General features: G+C 37.8%; 1 protein-coding gene across 1 annotated transcript in view; it reads left to right on the forward strand.

Moving 5' to 3' along the window:
- Positions 1 to 23,322, forward strand: part of LOC121866233 (ras-related GTP-binding protein A) — a gene marked incomplete at its 3' end in the record, with an annotated part of 51,327 nt that overhangs the window by 13,924 nt on the left and 14,081 nt on the right. Inside the window, 2 exon segments of the mRNA XM_042365849.1 lie at positions 11,309 to 11,404; positions 21,014 to 21,228. Of these exon segments, the coding sequence (XP_042221783.1) occupies positions 11,309 to 11,404; positions 21,014 to 21,228 (311 nt within the window).

Here is a 23,322-nt window from a genome sequence, read left to right on the forward strand (position 1 = left end):
CTCAAATACTTGAATTACTGAAAAATCCCAATTAATCCAGTTCTGAATATTTCGACATTAGAGTATTCAACAATTTCTGAATTTTTGTGTTTGATCATGTGTTTGTTTTATGTTCAGTTTGTTCAGATTGTTCCTCATTATTCCAACCAACAAACATACTCAGTTACCATGCCTTGGCTGCCCCATAAAATATTTATTTATAATTACAGTAAAGCATCGATTAACGACGGTAATGTGTTCTGCAATATTGCAGTGTAAGGTGAATCATCGTATCACGAATCATTAATTACCATTAAAATAAAGCAATAATAATGAGATGCGTTCCCAAGTGTGACCTTTTCATATCTTTTGTGTGGCTTTTTACCCTCTTTTCCCCCCAAAACAATACAATTAATGAAAATTGCAAACTATATTCTTTAAATAGTGTTTCTGAATGCACCTTATACAATATAAATGAATAATAATATGGTCACACAAGAGGAGATGGGACGCCATTGTTTTCGTTAGTGTTTACAGCCGGGAGTCCGGGACGCTAGTTCTACACGAGAAAATGAAGAAAATAAGACCCTGGTTGTAGCTGTAGTAAAATTAATGTAAAATAATGAATATATATGTTTTAAGTAACGTTATTTAATGTTAATAAATGGAACAATCAAAGTAGCTAACCACTAATGGCAAAGAAAAAAAAAAGAGATGGATTGGGAACGCCAACATATACGTGCGCATTTAAGGATACCGGGTCATTTATCTTTTTAAGAATACAGTGTACCCTCGGTTAACGAGCACAATTTGTTCCAGAAGGTCGTTCGTTAACCAAAAATTTCGCTAACCGAATCCATTGTTTCAATGGGATATTGGGTAATTGTTTCCAGCTCACAGAAAAGTACATACAAAGTAAAACAAAAATGCAGTAAAGTACACTTACTTTGAGGTGTGTACTGTATGTAGAAGATTCCTGGTTGATGATGATGATGATGGGAATTAGAAGTGGGGTGCAGGAGAAGGGAAAAGAGAAGGAAGTGGGGATGGAGGATAAATCACCTTTCAGGGGACCCATGCTTGATGTAGTAATTTCACCAATAAAATTTTAAGTTCACTAGGTGTAATTCAAGATAATTTTCTTTAAATCAACACTGCACTGTGCTATATATTATCAATATGCTCACTAAAGTTCAGAATGACCAATAATTTCAATGAAAAATGCAAAAATATTCAAGACACCAACAAAACAGATGCTCTCTCCACTGTTTTCAAAGCCCAACTGATGCCTTGTAGCCAACTCACGCATCTGATGGGCGCGCAATAAACTAGTTCCCTGTAGTACTGCATATATTATCAATATGTTAAATAAATGTTAAAATGACAAATAATTTTAATATAAAAAATGCAAAAATATTAAATAGCACAACTTTATTGATATTTACTCCATTAGAAACGAATGTAAACATAGAACAGATTACTGAATTGGTAGACTAGCCAATCAGCTGATCAGCTGATGCTCACAACAAAACGTGACGTTCGTAAGGATTTAGTTAATCAAATTTTTGTTCGTTAACCGAATTGAAGATTTTTATGGAAGGAAATTCGTTAACCGAACCGTTCGTTAACCGAGGGACCACTGTATGTACAAAAGATTCATTATTGTCTATTACTGAATATGTATTTGATTGAATTAATCTTTATATATGCGAAATGAACAGTGCAATTCATTAATAATATATAGAATATTAAAACAAACAACAGGATAAGAGACGACATTGTTGTCAGTGTTTACACCTATAAGGTCAGTTATCCACCTGAAACTGAAGGAAATAAGACCCTGGTTGTTGTTGAAGAAAAATTAATGTAAAAAATTAAATATCTGTATGTATGTTTTAAGTACAGGTACTCCCCGTCTTACGACCGACTCGACTTGCGTCCACCCGCACTTACGCCCTGCCTCAGTCGTACCAAAATGTGGTCAAATTATGTATTTTTGAGTCCCAAAGTCAGTACACAGACAAAATTTTCATCTGTTATTCACTTTAAAATGGCTGACAAGCTTAAAAGTGAGTGTTTTGTGGTGCTGAGAAGAAAAACAGACCCAAATTTTCGATTTTCTATGTGTTATTTAAGCATTTCCGACTTACGACCATTTCGACTTACGACCTGGATGTCAGTCCCTAACCCCGTCTTAAGTCGGGGAGTATAATGTTATGTAATGTTAGTAAATGGAAAACTAGAAGTAGCTAACCACTAATGGTAAAGAAATAAAGCGAGACGATTGGGAACGCCAATTTATGTACAGTAAGTGCGTACATGTGAAAACACATCGTCATTTCTCTACATATGAATATGAAAGCAACACTTATTTACTGTTCATATATGTTTTAATTAATATTTGTGAATGTAAAACAAAAATTCTACTCACCAATAGTGGTGAAGTCTAAAACATAAGGACAGCCAATGATGTTGTGCGAGTTTTTACTCAGATGACGAAGTCATCAGGTTCAACTCTGGCTGAAGCTGTAGCTTTCCATAAAGCTGTTGCTGAAACTTACTGAACCTGAAGTTGTTGTTGAAGGTGCATATGATGGTGAATTTGATGGTGTAACTGAAGTTGTTGGTTTAGGCCTTCAAATAATAAAGCTGTTGAAAGAACCTTGCACAGCTGCTTTCTTTTCTCATTATACATCTTTATGTAGAGGTCGTTTGCTTTGATTAAAATTTTAATGCTTTGTTGTGTTAATGGATCCACTTCAGAAAATATGTTCATTGCTTGCTCCATATAATATCCACAGACCTCTCACCTTTTCACATCGTTTTAACACATCTAGTTTCTCGGCTAAGCTTATGCACTTTCTATAAGCTTTTGAAACAACACTACCATCACTTGCTCTCTTGCTCATTTTGAATAGGGATGCAAAAATGCTGTAAGAAACCTGAGAAAGTTTTTCTCCTTTTCATGTTCAGATGCCAGCTGCAATTGTTTATACTAGTGATGCTGGCATGACCACTAACAATCCCGGCAGCATTCGTGAGGAAGGCATGTTTTTTTTTTTTTTTAATATCGGGATTTAGTTATTATTTGTACAAAAATGTAATATATTTTTTATAATTTCGTCGTTAATATGATATAATGCCGTAAATTGAATTGGGTCCTGAAATAACCACGGTCTTAAATATGAATCTTCATTCGTTGAACCGTCGTTATCGGAGGCTTTACTGTACTTTATACTGTACCCTCATTAATGTGACAAAAAATGGGCTCTGGGTCACTCGAATTCCCTAGAAAATCCAGCACTTGAGAGATGGTGAGTGCTGCCAATATTATTAAGGAGAGCGGGACCAATCAGGTGTTACTGCTCTGTAAACAAGTGACTGGGAATATACTATGGTGCAATAGTTCATCCTTGATTGGTGTGGGATTTTTGGGGGAAAATTAATTAATTTTCTAAAATGTTTTAATGACCCCGCACCAAATGAACCCTAAATACTGTAATCGGGGAATTGTGGTGAAACTACATGTTGTCGTTATAAAGGGATGGCGGGCTAACGAGCACGGGATGTGGTGAGTTGTCCTCTCCCTCCTTCTCCCCCTCCACCACCCCTCACCGGCTAAACACCCAAACATAGTTTTGTATCTTAATGTAATTCGTTTTATTCCTATAATTCATTCATCTTAATCTATTTCATAATATATAACTACAATAATGTTATAGATTATTGCTTGTTGTATGATTTGACTCAAATCTTTGTCATGTTCTTTGAAAATATTTCCTCCAGTACATTTAGTATTAAATAAAAATGTTGAACCAATTTGAAAAATGTATCATAATTTAACTTAATAAATTATCTATCTAAACTAAAAACTCACTACGTTTTCAGAATTAAAAGTACGGTACTGTTCAGTAATTACAAGGTTTGAGCTTGAGTTTCAGAGTTTGACCACCTTACATTCCGTGCGCTGCATTCACCCACACAGCCACACAGAGGGCGAGTCAGCTGTTCAGTCCACAACCACATGCACTTTAATGTATTATATTGCTTTATAAAGATCAGCTTGGTAAATTAACATTAGTCATGCACGTATCATTTTTATCATCTACTGTATTAAGTTTTGATGCAGCTACTGAATTTTGATTTTTTAAAACATACAAGCATGAAAACAATACAGCTAGACCTCGACTTACGACTACATGGACTTACGTCCATTGGTACTTACGACCTGCTTTGACCGTACATCCGTTGGGACATACGACTGCGACCGTCGTGACCAAAAATATTTTCAAATGACGCGCGCATTTTCTATACCGAAACGTTTCCGTCCCGGGCGAGAGGGTGGCACGTCTCGGGTCGCCTCTTGGGCACACTCACTCAGTGGAGCGCTTTGTTTGTGTTTGGCTATCGTATCCTATACTGATCGCGCTGTGAACTTTCGTTATTATCGTATTTAATTGACTTTATAATCACTGGAAAGCATAAAAGTGAGAGTGCTGGTGGTGTTCCAAGGAAAAGGAGACAGGCAATTACTTTTGAGATGAAAATGAAGATAATAATACAGCATGAGAATGGAAAAACAGTAGCAACAATCTCACGCGACCTGGGTTTCTCACACTCGACTATATCCACTATTCTGAAGGACAAGGAACGTATTCGTGAAGTAGTGAAAGGAACAACACCTATAAAGGGAACTATAATATCAAAGAGAAGACAAGGTCCTATTCACGATATGGAAAAATTATTGGTGATATGGATAGAAGACCAGAAGCGTGTACCCTTAAGCGTTCTAACAATACAGGCTAAAGCAAGAAGCCTGTTCCAAAGCCTGAAGGAGCAGGCAGGAGATGAATGTGATCAAACCTTTACAGGAAGTCATGGGTGGTTTGATAGATTTAAAAAACGCTACAGTCTACACCAGGGGTGGGCAATTATTTTTGATGGAGGGCCACTTCATGAATGGTGGCACACTTCGCGGGCCACAGGTTAACAGCGACGAGCCAGTATTGCTGCTATGTCCACCCAACTTCCAAAATTGTCCTTTCTGTAATTAATAAGAATTTTTTTTCTGATTGTCAAATGCAGTGGCGGGCCACAGAAATAATTTGGCGGGCCAAATGTGGCCCGCGGGCCGCACTTTGCCCACCCCTGGTCTACACAATGTTAAGGTGAGTGGAGAGGCAGCTAGTGCTGATGTTGGTGCTGCCAAAGTTTTTAAGGAGGAGTTAGATGATGTGATTGTGGAAGGGAATTACAGTATTTGCCTGAGCAAATATTCAATGTGGATGAGACTGGATTATTGTGGAAGCGCATGCCTGAGCGGACATACATCCACAAAGAGGCGAAAACAATGCCTGGATTCAAGGCATTCAAGGACAGAATTACACTTCTGTTGGGGGGGAATGTTGCTGGTTTCAAGCTAAAGCCCTTCATGATCTATCATTCAGAGAACCCTAGGGCTTTTAAACATGTCAGCAAGCACACACTGACAGTGTTTTATCGCAGTAACAAGAAAGCCTGGATGACCCTAGTACTGTTTGAGGATTAGTTCATGACTTGTTTCATTCCACGAGCCAAGGAGTATTGTCTGCAACAACGGATTCCATTCAATATTTTACTGATTTTGGATAATGCTCCTGGACACCCACCACACCTGGACGACATGCACCCTGATGTTAAGGTAGTGTACATTCCACCTAACACTACCTCTATCATCCAACCCATGGATCAAGGTGCTATTGCTGCCTTTAAAGCGTATTATTTACGCACGACCTTCGCTCAGGCTGTTGCTGCTACTGAAGGTAAGAAAACTCTCAGACAGTTTTGGAAGGAGTACAACATTTTGTCATGTATAAAGAACATTAGTGCAACATGGGATCAGGTTACAAAACATTGCATGAATGGAATATGGAAAAAAATCCTGAAAAGATACGTGCACAGTTTCAAAGGATTTAATGAAAATGAAGTTATTTCGGATATTAGTAACAAGATAGTGGAGTTAGGTAAACAGCTGGAGTTAGAAATTGATAATGAAGATGTTGAACAGTTGGTTGAAAGTGTAGCAGAAGAGCTCAGTAATGAGGATCTTATTGAACTAGATGCACAGAAAATTGCAGAGGAAGAAGAGAGACAAAATGTAGAAGAAGAACCTGCACCCCCAAAAAGTTTTCAGTGAAACAAATGGCAGAGGCATTTGCTACAATTAATAAAGCAATGCAAATGTTTGATGGCATGGATCAAAATTATGAGTGTTACGCCAAAGTTGACAGAACGATCCAAGATGCACTTGCTTGCTACAGAGAAATTTATAATGAAAAGAAAAAGCAAATTGTGCAGTCTTAATTGGACATCTATTTCAAGAAGTCCCCCAGTGCTGTCTCCTCATGCCCCACCAGTGCTGCCTCTTCACTCCTTCAAGATGAACCAATACCTTCAACCAGCAAGTTTTCACAGCACATAAACCTGTCTGAAGAAAGCGACATTGATGACCCACCCAGCCCTGTATCCTCTTCTACTTCTTCCAATTAATATAGTCTCCATGTATCCTGTAAATAGAAAATTATGGGGGCCCTGTGTGCATTCAGCTGACTACATTTAAGGTAAGTGCTCAGTCATACTGTATCCATTCCTCATTATTTATTACGTTTAGTGTACAGTCAACCCTCACATTACGCGGTCCCGCATTCCGCGGTTCACCGTTAACGCGGTGCCCTGCCGGAACCTAACATGCTCACATTCCGCGGTCGTGAACCCCATTACGCGGAGAGCGGCTGGCAAGCCGCGCCATTTTTGGATCCAAACCTCCCGCCATCCGCCATGTTGTGTAAGAGGCGCAAAAATGGTGCGCACAAGGTCGCCCAGTCATCAAAACATTACCAGTTCTTCACCCGCCACCCACTACAGCCGGCCCAAGTCAGTGATAGTGATAATTATAGTGAGGATATGGACTTATATGAACTTTTGGGGGTTTGACAAAGAGGCCCTGCAAGCCTCTGTGGTGGATAGTGATACAATTGATACAAGTGATACAGGTGAGGGCCAATAATCTGCCCTCTGCCTCGGAACCAACCGCCCATCCCCGTGTGCCCAGCCATCTTTCCTACTAATGTAAGTGTTAAAAAACCTAATATTATTGATATTTCTCTTAATTATTAATTGTGTGTGTATGCCATCATAAAGTTAAGATAATATTTTTACTACAACATAGTTGTGTGTCGTCAAAAAGTGGAGTTTGGGGATCGGCCTGGACTCCATTTCAATTAATCCCATATGTTATGTTGTTCACTTTACGCGTTCCTCACTTTCCGCGGTACCCTCCGGGTTACATTAACCGCGTAATGTGAGACCCAACTGTACTGTATTTCATTGTAGATTTTTTATTTTTTATTTTTTTTTAATTTTTTAATTTTTGGGAAAATTTTTTTTGGGGGGGGATTTTGTTTTTGTCTATGTCGGACTTACGACCATGTCGGACTTACGACCTCGATTTGGGTCCCTAACCCCGTCATAAGTCGGGGTTTAGCTGTATATGCTTGTATTTATTACAGTGATCCCTCGGTTAACGAGCGCCTCGGTTAACGAATTACCTTCCATAAGATTCTTCACTTCGGTTAACAAGCAAACCCTCGGTTAACGAATTCCTTACGAATGTTTCCCAACATGTTTTCGCCTACATTTGACTGCCCACCAGCTGTAGTATTAGTCCGCCAATGCAGTAATCGGTTTTAGGGCTTAAATTCCTTTCCATTTTAGTAAATATCAAGAAGGTTGTACTGTACTATTCAATAATTTTAAAAGTTTTATATTAAATTTTTTAGTCATTTTAACAATTATTGAACATAATTGAAGTACAGGAAACTAGTTTTTTGCACGTCAAACAGCCACTCAACACACCAAGCTTGGCGTCAGTTTGTTTACCAGTTCAGAGGAAGGAACATCTTGTTTGAGACTCATCAACATAAATGCTTTTTTACTGTGCTTCCAGTCAAATTATTGGTCATTTTGAAATATATTTTACATATTGATAATATATAGCGCAGTGCAGTGTTGATTTAAAGAAAATAATCTTGAATTACACCAAGTGAACTAAAATTTTATGGGTGAAATGGCGGCATGGGGTGACTTCTCTTCCACCCCCACTGCCTTCTCTTCTCCCTTCTCCTCCACCCCCATTCTAATTCCCATCATCATCAACCAGGAGCCTTCTACATGCACACCTCAAAGTAAGTGTACTTTACTGCATTTATTTTTAGTTTGTATGTAATTTTCGGTGAGCTGGAACCAATTACCCAAAAACCCATTGAAACAATGGTTTCGGTTAACGAATTTTTCGGTTACCGAGCAACCTTCTGGAATGAATTGTGCTCGTTAACCGAGGGACCATTGTATAAATACCAAAATTCCAAGTGTATGAAATGCCATAAATATTTGTAAGCAGGGTAATTGGGCACATGTGAACCAGCAACACAGCTCAGCTCACATGAACCTAGCCAGCCAAGATGTTAACAAAACTACTCCACACCCCCTGACAGACAGACATTTATTGAGTTATATACCTGAAAGGTACTTCGGGCTATGTTGGTATATAATAGACTGAATCTTTTATTATTCCGGGTCCATATATAACAGACTTTTGTCCTTAACGGACCGGTCTTCCCCCCCAATTAGTCCGTTATATCGGGGTTTACTGTGCATACAAACTGTTTTTGTTTCAACAAGTGACTGTATACTGTACAGTGATATCCCCGTTAGCCGGAACAATTGGTGCAGAGCACTTCCGGGGATGAAAGATTTCCGGCTACCTAGACGACTTTCTCAAACCCAGAAAAATTCCGTATCCCCAGAATATTTTCCGGTTACTGGGAAAAGTTTCCGAGTGTCTAAACTAGACATCTTGCACACACAGACACTAGCCCACTTCCCCAGAATATTTCTGGGTGCTGGGGATGTTTTCCTCGAATCTAAACTACCGGAGTCTGTAAATGCAGTTCTAATTATGTTAGAAACTCCATTTCTTTACTATAATAATCCAGAATAGTTTATCTAAAAGTTTGGTAAAATAAATATATTTGAAAATTAAAAATCTATATGATACGGGAATGAATGAAGTTGTGTGTTACTGCAAAGACTGGTACAGGTTGACAACCCTTTATCCGAAATTCCAAAACCGAAAAGCTCTGAAAACCGATTTTTTTTGTGTGGACCAATTTTTTTTTTTTTTTTTTCAGCCCACCCAGGCACAGGTCACTGACCCACATCGGGGCCTGGGGGGTGAAAATGTAATAGTAATAATAATTATAATAATAATGATAATACAGTAATGATAATCATTCATAGTAAATAAAATTTTTAATAAATAATACACAAAAATAAAATAAGAATGATAACAATAATAATAACAATAATACTGTAATAATAAAATAATACTAATAATAATAATAAAGAAATACATGAATGAAAAAAAGATCAAAAGTGAGAAACATGACCTAGACCTATGAATTATTATTATTATTATTATTATTATTATTATTATTATTATTATTATTATTATTATTATTATTATTATTATTATTATTATTATATTTTAGCCCCAGTCCCCAATGTGGGTCAGTGACCTGTGCCCGGGTGGGCTGATCCCTGTAAAAAAAAAAAAAAAAAAACTAACCATTCTAAAAACCGAAAAATTCCAAAAACCGAAATGCATCTGGTCCCAAGGATTTCGGATAAGGGATTGTCAACCTGTATTTTCTACTCACATGGAGCTGTGGGTGATAAGTGTGTCTCATGTACCTGACCTGACGCAATATCAGATGGCGGTAGGGTGGGGGATTAGTGGTAGCATATTACTGACCTTCTGATGGAATGTCAGGTCACCCTTTCTTGGGTGGGGGATTAGTGGGTCTCATGACCTGAAGATGTCTTGAATAAACACAAAACCTAAAGTATTTTTAGGGAGATTGTGGTAAGTACGAGTATAAATGAGCAAAGTTGTATCCCTTCAACATTACATTACATAACATTTTAAAATATGGAGTGAGAAAGCAGAAAGGTGTGGGTGATTAGAGAGATGGAATGGAAATAAGTGTTGCTAAGCACTCCTCAACAGCTAATATTTAACTCGGTCACACACGCAAATTCTTCACACAATAAGACCTTCATTCCTTATGTTTCTGTCTAAATTCCCTTGTTAGGTGTGTGTGTGTGTGACCTTTTTGGGGGGTGAGGGGGAAAGGCCGTGCGGTCAGTTCCCTCCCTTCCTCACTGAAGCGTGGCCAATTGTGATAGGGAGATGAATTTGATACCATAATGATCCTTAATGAATTTTCTATGAAATGTTTCCAATAAGATATCCCCCCAAAAATACTTTAACTTTCATCTTTATTCAAGACATTTTCATAAAGTTCTCTCGATTTTCAACCTTGGAAAATTTGTTCCTAAAATCAGAAATTTTGGGATAATTCCGGCTGTAAACGCCTTGGTTGAGGACGTTCAGGTGACGCGCAAGTCGAAGGGAATGATTGAAACCCGCCTGTTGACGCATTCAATATTTATTGATGTGGTCAAAACTTGCAGAGAACAAGGCATTCATTAGTGTTACATGGTAATCTATCTGATACATAATTAGTTAGTCTCACACGATTTCATCTTAATTACAATTGATTATTATTAAGCCTAGTGACATGATACAAAGTTCATAACTATTAATCTTAGTTACACTTCATTCCTCATTGCCTTATTGCTCCAGATAAGGCAGAAATGAGTAGGCATAATTAGTCCACAATATTTCAGTACTGAGGGGTATGTCATCACTTTGGCTGTACAGTACTTACAAGTGCGGGTCAATGCAGATCAGTATGGCGTTCCAAGGGAAGATAGTACTGTGTAAATTGTTCCAGCACAAAACTTGGCCAGGATTGGGAGTCGGTGTTCACCACTGCTAGCAGAGGGCTGGTCCTCACAGCATGACTCGAGAGGGCTATCTGCATCGTGGAGGCCAGGCGGCCACGCCACCTTCTAAACCATACACTTGGCAGAATCAGGGCCTCTTGTCTGTAAACACCCCTCCCCTCCCCCAGCCGCCACATCTGGCGAGGTCACAGGTCGCGTGGGGGGTGGGGCACACGTGGTCGCAGGCTCAGAGATTTAATGTTTGTTCGGGTAAGGCAACGCCAGCACTGTTGTTGAAGCCAGCGGCAATAACACCGGCTTTGGGAATGATTTTCTGACGAAATTTCAATTCCGGCTATCGGAGATTTCCGGGTTTGAGTGATTCCGGCTAACGGAGATATTACTGTAGTGTGTGTGTTAATTTACTGTCATTCATTTGCAGATCTTCAGGGAGAGGGAAGAAGATCTGAAGCGATTATCGAAGCCACTAGAATGTGTCTGCTTCAGGACCTCAATTTGGGATGAAACTCTTTACAAGGTGATATTAATTTTGCTTTTCCTAATTTCCCTTTATTTTATCAAATTTTTTTCTTACTGTTGTTTGACCATTTTTCCTGTCAGATATTTGTCTGGCTCTCAGTTTACCTTCAGAAAGCATGATTCATCCTCATTAAAACTGCTAAAAAATGAACAGAAAACTGAGACAGATGTGCGGAACAACTCCTCAGCATGCCAGGCCCCCAGGCTCACCTTTTGAACTGCAGTGTCCACAATTCCATCTTCTAATTTATTAAGAACAAGTTATACAGCATGCCCTGACAATTCGCTGATTTTTAATTTAGTGCACACATCTCTGTTTGATTTTTGGTCTGGGAATACAGTACAGTATTCCCTTAAAGCTCGCTGGGGTTAGGTAAAATGACCCTGTGAGAAAGCAAAATCCGTGAGTTTTTCATGCTAGTCTCAGGTGAGTGCAAAATACATATATAAATAGCTAGGTAGTAGGCAGCTACCAAACAAGGAGGTAATACTGGAAAATATTGGAAGCATAATGTGTTGTCTAATGGTAGACCCTGTTGCCATATGGCATCACGAAAATTGTGACCAAGTCCCAGGTTGCTGATCTGTCTTTTTGCCTCATTTACACACAATTGCAGGGTCTCAATTGTTTCTCTTACTGTTGACAACACAACATACATACATTGTTTGTCACTATTGATCTTTTTTAATTTTTTATTTCTTTATGGTTCTGTATTATTATTATTAGTCGTACAGGTTGTACCTCGCTAGTCCGGCAACCTCAGGACCTGACCGGTGCCGGACCATGGAAATTCACCCTTTTCCTGAATAGATAGTGACTTGTGCTTAAGCTTGGAAGCACTAGCACCGCTTTCTCTACATCATGGTCTCTTTGAAGACATATTGAAGGGTTAAATGTCGTATAGTAGCTTCTCAAATTTCGTGAGTTTTTAATTCTTAACGTATTTTATTGGAACACACAAAAAATAAATAAATAAAAATTTTGACGGCGGAAACTTGAATTTCGACGGGTTTGAACGGCCTGCCAACGTGCAGACGACGTGCATAATCGTGTAAACAGCGTCATTTCTCTTATGTACAAAAGATTCATTATTGTTTATTACTGAATGTCTGTTTTATTGAATTCATGTTTATGTGTGCAAAATGAGCAATACAATTCATTAATAATACGTAGAATATTAAAACACACGAGGAAATGACACAGCATTGTTTTTGTTGATTACAAAGCCAGTGACTGACTGGTTCTACATATAAAACTGAAGAAAATAAGACCTTGGTTGTAGCTGTAGTAAAATTAATATGGTTGTTTTAAGTAATGTTATTTGTTAATAAATGGAACAATAGAAGTAGCTAACGATAATGGTAAAGAAAAAAGAGAGATCGCGTATGTAAGTGCGCACACGTGAAAACATATCGTCATTACTTTACATAAGAATATGAAAGCAACACTTATTTACTGTTCATATATATTGAAGGGTTAAATGTTGTACTCTGTATAGACAAGCAGAGAGAGAGAGAGAGAGAGCAGCCGAACTGCCGGATGTAAACAAACCTTAATTTCCCGCGGCTTTTTTTTTTTTTTAAGGGGATTAGCCCACCCGGGCATAGGTCACTGACCCACATTGGGGCCTGAGGGGCAAAAATTTAATACTCCTGTAATAATAATAATAATTCAGATAAGTAAAAAAGCTGCCTATCTTCCTATTGGACAAACTAAAATCGTTCCGGACCACGGGAGTTTCCGGACCATAGAATGCCGGACTAGAGAGGTACAACCTGTAGCGGTCAATTGAACCCACAGGGTACCGTGTTAAGTGAAAACCGCGTTAAGTGAACAACAGAACATATGGGATTAATTCCAATAGAGACTGGCCCGACCCCCAAACTCTACTTTTTCGGACACAATACCTATTGTTACGAGTTGGGGATTTAGAATATAGTTAAAAGTCTACCCAGATCCCAACAGGCAACAACAATAAAAAAACAAAGACAATCGGACTATAAAAGGGTAGACAAAGGATGCAAGTTTTTGTTGTGTATAATAAAGTACCATAAATTCCTTAGCAAAATATTCAGCTTTCTATAATTTACCCTTAACCATACTTAACCTAAACATTAACAGTATATACATACCGTATTTATACAACATACAACAATTTTGAAGCAAGTGGACGCGGGGAGGCAATATAAGATTACAAATACTTAAGTGTGGAGCTGAGATGGCTGACGAGTAAGGCTGAGTATTGTAGAAGACGGTAGGTAGTCACTGTGCCGTAGGTTTCCAGGATAGGTGATCCTGTGGTCACTTCCCAGAGTGAACTGAACTCTCATCGAACTGGAGCTGATGAAGAAGACTTGTAGGAGGTGACGCAACAACCAGGATATGGAGAAGGGAAACCCCGGAGTGGTAACTAAGAGTAGTCATACTCGGGTTTCGTCCCTAGATGGCGTTGCTCGTGGTGCTGGGTAGGTAGATCAGGACAATAGATGGCGTGGTTCGTAGTGCTGGGTAGGTAGATCATGACAATTGGAGGCGTGGTTCGTAACACTATGTTCTAGTAAAAATAACATCTTAATTTTATGATGGTACATGCACACAATTAATACTTAAGAGAAATAGAGAAATACAGTCGCCAAGTTAATGTCCATTCAAATAATGGACTCAACTCCCCCCCCCTTCTCACACTACACTGCTGGCTCTTCCTCTCTGAGAAATTTTTGGGGGAAAACCACTGGATTTTAATAAATAATACCTCAAACTAAAGTTAGGATAATATAATTGACATTGCTGGATTCCTTGTAAGACCAGGAATATTTTGAATATAAATGTCATATATTTTGCACAAAAGATAACATATTTACTCAGAGTAAACATTATATCTAAAATTTGTATGTCTAATGCAAAATCTATGATGTTTATATTCAAAATGATCATCATATTGTAAGAATTCCAGCAATGTAAATTATATTCTGGCCGGGTAATTTGTATGAATTTTATGAGCTAAATAAAAAAAAAATTATACTTCACCGCGTATATGGGTAGATGAACCGCGTTAAGTGAAAGTTCGGTTCTGGCGAGGCACCGCGTATATGGGAAATCGTGTTAAGTGAAACCGCGTTATGCGGGGTAATACTGTACATGAAATCAATAGGGAACATAGAGTTAGGTTCTGGAGGCCAAGAATGGTGACTAAACTTGACTTAACGAGTTCATTTTCTTACTAACTAAAGCACCAAGGAACACCAGACTTGGGAACAACAGGCTATTTCAATATTAATATCAAGGAACACCAGACTCAGGAATACTAGACGCCACACTGTGACACTCACTTGACAATCCCACACCTACATAAACAAACACCAAAAATATTAGTTACAGTATCAAATCTTTTCCATTAAGCTTTCCATTATCTTCACTTCACTTTTCACGTCACTAGCAACCTATTTACACTCGCATTAGAAGTCATAATCTGCAGCAGAGTCGCTGCTTACTCGTCACTCGCTCATAAGACTGAGCGGGCAAGTGTGAATGAGTGAGTGAGCAGCCACGGTGGCGCCTCTGGTGAACAAATAACGCATTTGTTTGCCATGGCGGTACATTTGAAATATTTCCTGCCCGATTTCCCTTGCTAAATAAAAAAAAATTATCACTGTACAGCTACTCCCTGACTTACGACCATCCGGACATACGACTGCCTCAGTAGGACCAAAATTTTTTCAAATTATGTATTTTCGAGTCCCAATGTCAGTGATTGCGTTGTGTACTGACAATTTTTTTTTTTGTAATTCACTTTAAAATGGCTGGCAAGCTTAAAAGTGAGAGTTTTCTGGTGCTGAGAAGAAAAAGAGACACCCAATTTAGATTTTCTATGTATAATTTAAGCATTTTCGACTTACGACCATTTCGACTTACGACCTGGATTTGGGTTCCTAACCCCATCGTAAGTCGGGGAGCAGCTGTATACAGTCAACTCTCGCTTTACGCGGTCCCACTTTACGCGGTACCCTGCCGAACACGGAATGCTCACTTTCCGCGGTGTGTGTACCCTTTTGCGCGGAGAGCGGCGCGAGCAGGGTGCGCACAAGGTTGCCCAGTCATCAAAACATTACCGAGTTCTTCACCCGCCACCCACCACAGCCGGCCCAAGTCAGTGATAGTGATAATGATATTGAGGATATGGACTTATATGGACTTTGAGGGGTTTGACAAAGAGGCCCTGCAAGCCTCTGTGGTGGATACTGATACAAGTGATACAGGTGAGGGCCAATAATATGCCCTCTGCCTCGGAACCAACCCCCCAGCCCCGTGTGCCCAGCCATCTTTTATACTAATGTAAGTGTTAAAATACCAAATATTATTGATATTTCTCTTGATTATTAATTGTGTGTGCATACCATCATAAAATTAAGAAGTTATTTTTACTACAACGTAGGTATTGTGTTGGAAAAAGTGGAGTTTGGGGGTCTGCCCGGTCTCTATTTCAATTAATCCCATATGTTATGTTGTTCACTTTACGTGGGCCGCCGTGGGTTCAATTGACCGCGTAAAGTGAGGGTTCACTGTATAGGAAAATTTTGATAATTTTGGTAGCCGCGATAAAAGAAAATCATTACCGTATATCTCGGCCTACAAGACGGAATTTGAAAAAAAAAATCAGCCCAAAGTTAGGGGGTCGTCTTAAGCACCAGAGATAAAATTCTTACCTCTTAAATATTGCGGTTTAGCGTGTCAAGAGTGGTGATGGAAACATGGTAAACCACTCACAAGGTCCTACCACTAATTATTTTATACTGAAACTTACGTTTGGGAAGCTGGATTAAAATGAAGATTACCGGTATATTAAAATAATAAAAATGTATTATAAACCAGTCTAACATAACGTAAAAGAACAATATACCCCGGTAATAAACACAGCTGCTATCATCATCCCCCCCCCCCACCCCCATTTGCCAGTGACAAGAAAGGGAAAGTGACCTTGACTGTGACCGCCTGTGGCTATTTTTAGCCGTCCTTGTGTTCGGAGGTGGTCAGTAATGCATATCTGTATATTTACTGATCATAATACTTATCTCCTATAAATAATTAATTTAAATTTTATTTTTTTACAAAGAATATTCAGTAAATGACTGCGTTAATTCTTGAAACTACCGACAGTGGTAAATTTAGGATGAGAATGATGAACAGAAGTCACGTCATGGATTCTGGATTCGGAGTTTGGTCCTTAATGATCACCATAAATTTCTGGTCAACTTCACCTACCAGGTATAATGGTAGCCTCCCTTTTTCGCGAAACAAGTATATAAATTAAAGAAAATACTTGCAGTGTGTTTAATGTATTACAGTATATTATAAATAAATAAACAAATAAATCGGCAAATCTATTTCAGTTAATGGAAATATTTTACTCACACCAACATTAGTTCCAGTTAAATAACTGCCACTAAAGTGAGTCACTAGTGTACACCAGCCGGTAAAATTTGATGCTAATACTTGAAGTGAATTGGCATTATTTTAAATAACCAACCATAAATAAATAGAAAAAAGATCAGAGGTGAGAAACATTATATTGTATGTATGTTGTGTTGTCAAAGGAAGAGAAACAATTGAAACTCTGCAATTGTGTGTAAATGAAGCAGAAAGATAAATCAGCAACCTAAGACTTGGTCACAATTTTCGTGATGCCATATGGAAGTAGGATCTACCATTAGACAATACTGTACATTGTGCTTCCAATATCTTCCCAGGCAGTAGTACCTCCCTGTTTGGTAGATACCTAAAACTTTTAGATATTACTTTAATACAACATGATAAATTAGACAAACAATGAAAATAAACAAACAAAAGTTATTTACCAAGACCTCTCTGAGAACAGAGGGTAATAGCCCGTCTTTGTGTCCGAAGTCGACCACACTATAAATAATTCATTTAAAATTTATATTTTTCACATAGAATATTCAGTACATGACTGCGATTATAAAATAGGCCGAGATATACGGTATGTAATATTTATGTGTGTGTGATGTAAACAGACCGCTTGGCCTCTCTCTCTCTGTGTATGGGTGGAATGCGTGGTTTACAGTGAGTGATACGAATGTCGTAACATTACTAGGCTGAAGGCGCCTGAATACTACTTAAACACATCAAAACTATGTTAATTGATCACTGTATAATAAATTCATTCACTCATAATTTAAAATCCCCTTATCATCCTGTGTTATATACAGAAATACTTGAGTCCCTGAGCGAATACACAAAAAGAAAACGGAGGACTAAGACATCCTGAAGTGGATAGAGAACGGACATCTCTACTGGGGGACTCAAACGTTTCTTATGTTTTGTGGGAGCTGTAGCATAATATGAATAATATGTAAATTACAATTTACTTATATATATATGTATATATATATATGTAAATTGTAAAAATTTAAATAAAAGAGAAAACTAAATACGTAGCGTTTAAAGTGTACTGTACAGTCAACCCTCACTTTACGCGGTCCTACATTCCGCGTTTCCACGTTTACACCGTGCCCTGCCAGAACCCAGGATGTTCACATTCCGCGGTGGGTGTAGCCCTTTACACTGGTGAAGTATAATTTTTTTATTTAGCTCATAAAATTCATACAAATTATCCGGCCAGAATATAATTTACATTGCTGGAATTCTTACAATTTTATGATCATTTTGAATATAAACATCATAGATTTTGCATTAGACATACAAATTTTAGATATAATGTTTACTCCGAGTAAATATGTTATCTTTTGTGCAAAATATATGACATTTATATTCAAAATATTCCTGGTCTTACAAGGAATCTAGCAATGTCAATTATATTATCCTAACTTTAGTCTGATTTATTATTTATTACTAAAAAGGTAAACAGTCTCGTATTCCCACACATTTATCTAGTAGGGACGGTTGGTGGGGGGGAGGGAGGGACCGGCGACCGACCATCTGTTACCGTGTGAAGATTATTATTTTTTTATTAACTGAAGATTTTTATTTTAGCTCATAAAATTCATACAAATTACCCGGCCAGAATATAATTTACATTGCTGGAATTCTTACAATTTGATGATCATTTTGAATATAAACATCATATATTTTGCATTAGACATAAAATTTTTAGATATAATGTTTACTCTGAGTAAATATGTTATCTTTTGTGCAAAATATATGACATTTATATTCAAAATATTCCTGGTCTTACAAGGAATCCAGCAATGTCAATTATATTATCCTAACTTTAATCTGAGGTATTATTTAATACTAAATGTTAAAATCTAGTTTTTTCACCCACTCTTTCTCTTGAAGGGAGGGTTGGTGGGAGGTGGGGGGGAGGGTTGGGACGGACTGACCATCTGGCTGGTTGGAAGAGGGGGGGAGGCAAGGTGGGGTACTTTGATTGACAGATAGTGTCGTGAAGAATATATTTTTTTTTTTATTAACTGAAGATATTTGTTTTAGCTCATAAAATTCATACAAATTACCCGGCCAGAATATAATTTACATTGCTGGAATTCTTACAATTTGATGATCATTTTGAATATAAACATCATAGATTTTGCATTAGACATACAAATTTTAGATGTAATGTTTACTCTGAGTAAATATGTTATCTTTTGTGAAAAATATATGACATTTATATTCAAAATATTCCTGGTCTTACAAGGAATCCAGCAATGTCAATTATATTATCCTAACTTTAGTTTGAGGTATTATTTATTACTATACCTGGTTTTCCCCCAAAAATTTCTCAGAGGGAAGAGCCAGCAGTATAGTGTGAGAAGAGGGGGAGGGAGTCGAGTCCATTATTTGAATGGACATTAACTTGGCGACTGTATTTCTCTATTTCTCTTAAGTATTAATTGTGTGCATGTACCATCATAAAATTAAGATGTTATTTTTACTAGAACATAGGTATTGTGTTGGAAAAAGTGGAGTTTGGGGGTCAGCTGGTCTCTATTTCATTTAATCCCATATGTTATGTTATTCACTTTACGCGTTTCTCACTTTCCGCGGTACCCTGTGGGTTACATTAACCGCGTAAAGTGAGGGTTGACTGTACAGTGTTATGGCTTGGCGCGGGGTTATGCAGTGTTTACAGTTCACGTTCGACATCACATGTTTAATTGATTTATGTGTTTTGTTTGTGAACAATTGCAGAAATAACTTATGTAATATTTATGTATACAGTATACCTGTACAGTATATGTAAATTGTAAAATTTTAAATAAGAGAGAAAAACAAAATACATAGCGTTTTAGACCCGCACCCTCTGTTTACTCCACACTTTCAGTCTGAAACACTTGTGAAGTTTTTAACCATCCTCAGTGAATTCTGATAACTGTTTCTCCAATTTTGTGACTATGGAAAAGAAGAATATCTCCAGGAAGCGTTCTGGTGATCACATTTCTGGTGGTGATCGTAAAAGAAAGGCTATAACACTTGTAGAAAAGCTTGATGATGTCAATTGTTTTGAAAATAAGGAAAGAACATGTGATATTGTGCGTGCAATGGGAATAAAGGAGTTTACTTTACGCACCATTAGAGACAACTGCATTGCTGGAAAAACCTTGAGTGCTAGCAAAAGTGTGAGATCACGGCCAAAGGAACTTGAGGAGATGGAATGGCTTCTAAGTGTTCGGATAGAAGATCAAACGAAAAAGCGATCTTGGACCAGCTTCCTCACCATTAAAGAGAAAGCCTTATCAATATATGAGGACCTAAAGAAAAACTGCACCTGATGATGATGATACTGATGATGACGATGACAACTGTCAAATCCTGTCTGCATGACTCCTCAACATCAACCTTCTCCCCCATCAAGTTATATTCATATTTTTTCAAGGTAAAGTGTAACATTTACTGTATGATTTCATTATTAGATATGAATGTAACATTTATTTAGACTGTGCTATCCTTTGTGTTAGGCTAACTACGAAATTTTTTTCGATTTGGAGTAATCTGCACCTAACCCTATTTTCTCCATAAGCCCTGTTATTTCTATTCCGCGAATTTCTATTACATGATGTTTTACAAGAACACAACTATCGCGTTATAGCAGAACTGACTGTTCATAGTAAAGGGGATTGAGTTACTCTTGTCTCCCTTGAACCTCTTGAGTCAGCTCAGATATACTACTGGATTGGAATCCCCTTATGACCCATGTTGGCCTATCATCAGAAAATGGAGTTGAGGCATGAATGAAAACTCGATTCTTAATGAAAATGGGAAAATTCATATGTATAACTTTGGTTGTATCGTATGAGATACGGATTTATATGCGAGAGTCATAGATGTATTCTTTTGTACAACACATGACAAATAGTTTGAAATTTCTAAATGTACAGTACTGTACTTGAAATTTATTCTGCTTCTCAAGGATACTTGAGTTTTCACAATCTTTGAATATGACAAATCCAGTGTCAAGTTTTGGTTACATTGAGTACATCCATGAATGTTTGATACCATGGATGAGGTTATCATATACACACTCTGAAAAAGATAATGCTGGTTCCAAAGTCTTCCCCAAGAATTATCTATCACTCACTCATTCAGTCAGTCAGTCACTGGGCTCTTTCTGAGATGTTTCTTCTTCCACAGGCCTGGTCAAGCATTGTCTATGAACTTATTCCAAATGTCAAGGAGCTGGAGCAAAACCTGAAGGACTTTGCCAACATTATTGATGCTGACGAAGTTTTGCTGTTTGAGAGAGCGACATTCCTGGTCATATCTCATTACCGCATGAGACCTCACAGGGACGTTAACCGCTTTGAGAAGGTCTCCAACATCATCAAACAATTTAAGCTCTCTTGCAGGTGTGTAATGAGTTGTTTATATTATCTGATATATAAATGAAGTGCTTCCCTGTATATCTTTTGATGGATAGAAATTGGAAAGCTTTTGTGGGTTGGATGTATGTTGTCTGTATGGATGATATAGTGATGGGGAAGAGAGGCTATGGTTTTGGCTACATGGTTGTGACATTGACAGTTCTATGTGCCTGTGAGTGAGTGCATGTGTGTTACCTCGGTAAATTTGTCTGTACTGTATACTTAGTTTTGAAATTATTGATAATAGATCTGTAACTTGTTAGGTGCCATTGTCAAAGATGTGCAAATGTTAGAGGTAATAGTTAGTAAAAGTAGATTGACTGAGGGATCTGCTGTGCTGTGTATGGCTGTTTTTAAATTAGTTCCACAGCATCTGACTCAGTAAACCTTACTATTGGTGGGTGGGATATATGAACCATGTAGCTCTGATGAAGGGACATCAATCAGTAACAAGGGTGATTGCTATGAGTACAGCATGCCCTTCAAATTTGCAGATTTTCAATTCACGGACCTCGATTATTCGTGGATAACACCCTGGATGTACCCAAGAATGTCTAAGGGTAGTTTTAAAGTTGCTGGCATTTTTACAGCCGGGATAGGGAGCCATTCATTCTAGAGAAAAGTAATTTTTTTTACCTGTAGTGTATATGTGTATAATAATAATAATAATAAAATAATAATAATTAACAGTTTATTGAAAAAATTCTGCAGCCTGAAGGCTGAAAATATACATTGGACATAAATGACTTATTACATACATTGCTGGTTTAACAAAAGCCTTCATTAGAGAAAGGTAAAGGAACATACAGTGAATATACAGATTAATGTAGGTGTTGAACAGCAAACTCGTAATGTAGTAACTCCCTCCCAGATGGTGTTAGGAGGAAATCACGTGGTGTAGTAGTTCCCTCAGATGGTGTTATGAGGGACCTGGCGTGGTGTAGTAATTCCCTCGCAGATGGTGTTATGAGGGGCTTCACGTGGTGTAGTAATTCCCTCACAGATGGTGTTATGAGGGACCTCACGTGGTGTAGTAATTACCTCACAGATGGTGTTATGAGGGGCCTCACGTGGTGTAGTAACTCCCTCACAGATGGTGTTATGAGGGACATCACGTAGTGTAGTAATTCCCTCACAGATGGTGTTATGAGGGGCCTGACGTGTGTGTGTGTGTGTGTAGACACACTCACACAAAACACATACAGTAACACCCCGAATTATGCGGTTTCGCTTTACGCGATTCTACATTTATGCGGTACCTCACCAGAACCGGAATTTCATTTTACGGGGTGCATCTACTCATATTTCATGTAGATCCACAATGAAAACTCATATACGTGGATGAAGTATAATTTTTTTTAGCTCATAAAATTCATACAAATTACCCGGCCAGAATATAATTGACATTGCTGGAATTCTTACAATATGATGATCATTTTGAATATAAACATCATGGATTTTGCATTAGACATACAAATTTTAGATCTAATGTAATAATTTGGTTTACACAAAGTAAATATTTTATCTTTTGTGTAAAATATATGAAGTTTACATTCAAAATATTCCCTGACCTGCAAAGAATCCAGAAATGTCAATTATATTATCCTAACTTTAGTCTGAGGTATTAATTATTATTAAAAATGTAAATATACTGTTTTCTCCCAAGCATTTCTCTGGTAGGGAGGGACCTAGCAGCGTGGGAAGAGGGGGGGGGGAGGCGGAGGTGGGGTATTTTGAGTGACAGATAGTGTCTCGTGAAGTATATTTTCTTTATTTAGTGAAGATATTTGTTTTAGCTCATAAAATTCATACAAATTTCCCGGCCAGAATATAATTGACATTGCTGGAATTCTTACAATATGGTGATCATTTTGAATATAAACGTCATGGATTTTGCATTAGACATACAAATTTTAGATCTAATGTAATAATTTGGTTTACACAAAGCAAATATTTTATCTTTTGTACAAAATATATGAATTTTACATTCAAAATATTCCCTGACCTGCAAGGAATCCAGAAATGTCAATTATATTATCCTAACTTTAGTCTGAGGTATTATTTGTTACTATACCTTAA

The sequence above is a fragment of the Homarus americanus genome, unplaced genomic scaffold, assembly GCF_018991925.1.
Source record: "Homarus americanus isolate GMGI-L3 unplaced genomic scaffold, GMGI_Hamer_2.0 scaffold32583, whole genome shotgun sequence".
NCBI lineage: Eukaryota > Metazoa > Arthropoda > Malacostraca > Decapoda > Nephropidae > Homarus > Homarus americanus.